Here is a 4,522-nt window from a genome sequence, read left to right on the forward strand (position 1 = left end):
TAAATTTTAATATACAAAACGTGATTCGCATTACAAAGTGTATATGTTCAAATTTAATAGAAGTGTAGAAGCGTAGAACTCATACAATCACGTAAAGTAAATGGAGCATCTAGTAAGTGAACAATAATTCTAAGAGATCAAAATTCAATATTGACAAATGTAAATCTTATCTTGATATTATAATTTATAACATATAAAGGTAAAATAATATACTACACTCTGTTATATTCTTCATTAAATTCAACTAATTAGAATGCTGGTATTTTTTTTAATACTTGATTATTTAGTAGAAGATATTTGATACGCACACTAAACTCAAGACAATAGTGATCCTTTTAACGAATAAAGATACTCGTTACCAGTTACAGGTAATTAAAACCAATGCATACAGTATAGCTACCTATATTAAAGGGTACATGGGTATACTTACTTTTCTAATTTTTTTATTAATAATTTTTAATTCGTTGATGTTATTTAGTATATTATATCAAGTATATTTAAAAATTTTGGAAAAAAATAACTTAAATCTATCTATACCGTCTAGGGGTAAATCTATTGAATTTTATGTAATTTTTCTTAATTATATGTCGATAGTTAAAAGTGTCACAAATAGCTTCATAACTTTGAAATTTGATTTAATAAGTCATATTATATTTTTACTTATACTTCACTAATTTACATTTTGATAACTTACTTTCCTCATTATACTTAGCTCGAAAATCAATATAATTTGAATATATATTTTGTATTTAATTTTTATTAAAATACATACAAATGTTTGTCTAATTATCTGTATCGAATATAGTGCGCAATTCCATATAATACATATAATCTATAATAATATTTTTCTTTTTTAAGTAATAATATAGGCTGGGAATAATAATTCAAATTAATTTTTAATACCAAACAACATTTGATTCAAAATAATTGAAAAACAGCGGAATGTTGTACATAATATTTTATTTTTGTGTCAACTATAATTGAATTTTTAATATTTAATAGATACTGAAGAAAATAATTTCCAATTGTAGTAAAACATTATAACACTAAAATATTGATGAACTTTATAACATGATAATATTTTATTGAAACTACGTTTATATGCTTGTAGATATTTTATATCAAATTAACGTTATTTTTTAGTAAATAACAATAGTTACCTAACAAACCAGTAACTATCGTAGTTTATTAGTTTTTAGGTTTGATTATCGATAATTTCTATACGCGATGCAAAATGTTATTATAATGTTATCTTAATGGTATTAAATAGTATTACAGCCACAGAAGATAGAACCAAGGACTATAAGATATCTAATATCTACTAGTAGATATTAGTACTTTGTACCTATATTAAGTAAAACTACTAATTATATTTATAAATAAACTTAATGTGGTTTGCTAATGTAGGATCTATACAATTGTAGATAATAGTTTTGTCAATCCTTTGTGGTTCATATCATATCAACATCGTTATCTCATTATATTAAAAGTTAAAACTAAAATATTAATATAATATACTAAAATATTTATAAAAATATTGTATTAATTTTCTTTAAATTGCATTATTAATAATATTCAATATTATGGATGAAAAACAGATTTTGAGATTTATCAATATTAGAGCTGATATAATTAATAAAAAACGAAGCCATAATAACTCAACCATAACCATACTGATGACTACAATATTCGTATTGAATAATTAAAACGTTAAAAATTCGTGTTGGAAACACCAAAAGAAAAAAATTCTATGGAAGATTATAAAATTATGTATAAATATGATGTTCTAACAACGAATAATAAAAAATATCTTGGTTAAAATTTAACTGACGAGTGACGATACCACAATTAACGTGATTTCCAATATTTTACATTCGATTATTTAACTAACTCAACTATTGGGAATGGTGGAAGACATTGAATGGATTTTAAATTAAAATCAAAATATTGTAATATGACAAACGAAACCTATTATGGTATATTTAAATATATGTATACTTTAAAAAAAAGTAATTTAACATAGTTATAAACTTATTTTACATTCTACTTTTAATTTAGGAACTCTAATCAATTTAAAAAAATAAAATACATAATTGAAATTTTTAAGTATTCATGTATTTATATTTGCATTAGATACCGAAAATAGTTTTCTTGAACACTATAGTATAAGAGATCTCAGTTTGTGTCATGCAAAGAAATTTTGCTTGATCTCTGCAATACTGTACTTCAATCATATGGAAAAAAAGAGACAACACTTCAAGAAACGTCAGAATGTAATAGCCTTACAGACACACAACGCTATCAAAGGTGTCACTGTAAAATAAAGCATACAACGAATAAATGCACCCATCGAGTAGTTGGGAAATTATGAAATTCAAAGTCGCATAGTTCATTATCGTTTGGAAATAAATAATTATATTAAAAAAAATTTAAAATGTTTCGTCAAGTGGTTGCCGCTCTACTGTATATTAGGTGTCGTGTGGTTATCTATTATATATAGGAGTACTAAATTTGAATCCAATGATACGTATAATAGTTGTATACGAAAAACGATTCAGAATGGAGATGATTTGTCAGCCTAGGACAACAAGTAATTAATAACTATAAAAAAAATACAAAATTATTTGATAGTAAATCGTTATTTAACAAATGAATACAAATTTAAACTAAGGATAATTTTTTTTTAACTGGCCAACATTCAAGTTTTTTTTATAATTATTGTCCATACCTCTGTTGATGGCCCGCGGTACAACGCTGGGATGGTCATCGCCGATGATGACACGTTAAAAGCCACGGCACCGATTCACCTAACTTCGGACCAAAAGTCTCGGATGGTAACTCTGATCGACGTCGTCTACATACTGCTATTGTTACCGGCCGGCATTATGGTGGACCAAATCGGCCGAAAACTGTCTGTGTATTTGACCGTGCCGATAATGTCAGCCGGCTGGATATTGATACTGACCACTCGGCAGGTAAGGACGTATTATATTAATTACACCGTCTAAACCTATGGAAAATTGTTTATTCAATTTTCAACTCTTAATTTCTTATATAGAATATACTGAATGTCATACCCATCGGAAAGGATTGTACGGTCTCAGTTTCAAGAAATGTAATAACGGAAATAATGCAACACTCGGATACGATGACCGTACCCTACGGATTACCATTCGTTAACAGATGTTCTTTGGGTGGATTCCCGGCTTCAAAAAATTATGACTAAGCAAGGTAAAACAGTAAAATACAATATGATTCCCTTGATGTTTTTATTTCAGTATAAAATGTATACATCTTATGAAAAATGTGGGGAAATTCTAACTAAAGGATACAGTAGGTCAAAATATGAAACGAAAAATAACACAGCAAACAAATTTTTGGACAAGCTGGTATCTATTTCTGAAATAAATGACCATTTAAGAACAAACCTAGCATGTCTAAAGTAATGAAGCGAGAAATGACGCAGCGAGTAACGAACAAAGTATGTTTACCAATTTCATTGGTAAATTTCAATATTTATGCTTAACTCGTGCTTGGAACCTACCAAAATATCAATACTATCAAGTTATTGAAGTTGAATACAATAATAAAGAACATTTGTACATCGTAATATGTTCTGCTGGGCCCTATGAATCCAAAGGCGTAGGTAAAACCAAGAAAATCGCAAAAATCCAGCAGTTTAGTTTGTTTCTTGAGCAAATTAATTTGAATCAACACACTTCTCGTAATAATAACACACATAAAACAAATCGAAGCTCAATACGATAACACAAAAAAAATATCGAAGTATTGTGATATTCTTAAGTTTATGGTCATGACTTTAACCAATTATTATCATTTAAAATAAAGTTATGCAAAAAAATAAAAAAATGCAATTCATTGGATGAACTTAATATGAGTGCTTTTAAATTTTTGGCAAAACTTGCAAATGAAGAAATCTTAAGTATTACATACATATCATATCAAAAAAATTGTCAAAATTATAAAATTGAGATGTTTTCAAAAATAGAAAGAGTTAAACCCGTCATTATTTGCCTAAATAGAGGAAAAACACACGAAGAGGCTAAAAATGCAGCTGCCAAAACTGCATTAAAATAAATAAAATATTTCTTAAACTAACCATTGTTAATATTTAATGTTATATTATTAGTTTAAAGTTTAAAATTAGTCTAATTAATTTATAAATTAATCTCTGTGTTTGAAATATTATTTTACCAATGCATAGATAATACTATTACATTCTAAAACGCAAGAAAAAATTAGAAAATACTCGTTTTAACATTTAATATATTAACAACTTTTAAAATTTTATTAAATATTATAAGTGTAAGTAAATTAGCTCATGTATAATTTGAATATAATATTATACTTTTTAATATGATTGTACAACTTAATAAAATATGATTATAATAGGTATTATTTTGATATAATTAATAAATACAAAATGAAAAAGTAATATTTCATAGTATCTAACTAGTATCTATACATCTAGATGTTATAGTAAAACTGAATGGTTGAACTA

At 26.1% G+C, this 4,522-nt stretch overlaps 1 protein-coding gene across 1 annotated transcript; it reads left to right on the forward strand.

Annotated features, from left to right (window-relative positions):
• The first annotated feature begins 2,085 nt into the window (after positions 1-2,085).
• Positions 2,086-4,119, forward strand: LOC126550182 (uncharacterized). The gene is made up of 2 exons (XM_050201225.1): positions 2,086-2,975; positions 3,059-4,119. The coding sequence occupies exons 1-2, from the start codon at positions 2,760-2,762 to the stop codon at positions 3,224-3,226; spliced, it is 384 nt and encodes a 127-aa protein (XP_050057182.1). The 5' UTR covers positions 2,086-2,759; the 3' UTR covers positions 3,227-4,119.
• The last annotated feature ends 403 nt before the right edge of the window (positions 4,120-4,522 follow it).

The sequence above is a fragment of the Aphis gossypii genome, chromosome 2 (assembly GCF_020184175.1).
Source record: "Aphis gossypii isolate Hap1 chromosome 2, ASM2018417v2, whole genome shotgun sequence".
NCBI classification, from domain to species: Eukaryota; Metazoa; Arthropoda; class Insecta; order Hemiptera; family Aphididae; genus Aphis; species Aphis gossypii.

Bases quoted from the DNA above. Each gene is read 5' to 3' on its own strand.
- LOC126550182 (XM_050201225.1), top strand. From the start codon at position 2,760: ATGGTCATCGCCGATGATGACACGTTAAAAGCCACGGCACCGATTCAC. The intron at 2,976-3,058 runs GTAAGGACGTAT...TTTCTTATATAG, and splicing joins TGATACTGACCACTCGGCAG to AATATACTGAATGTCATACC.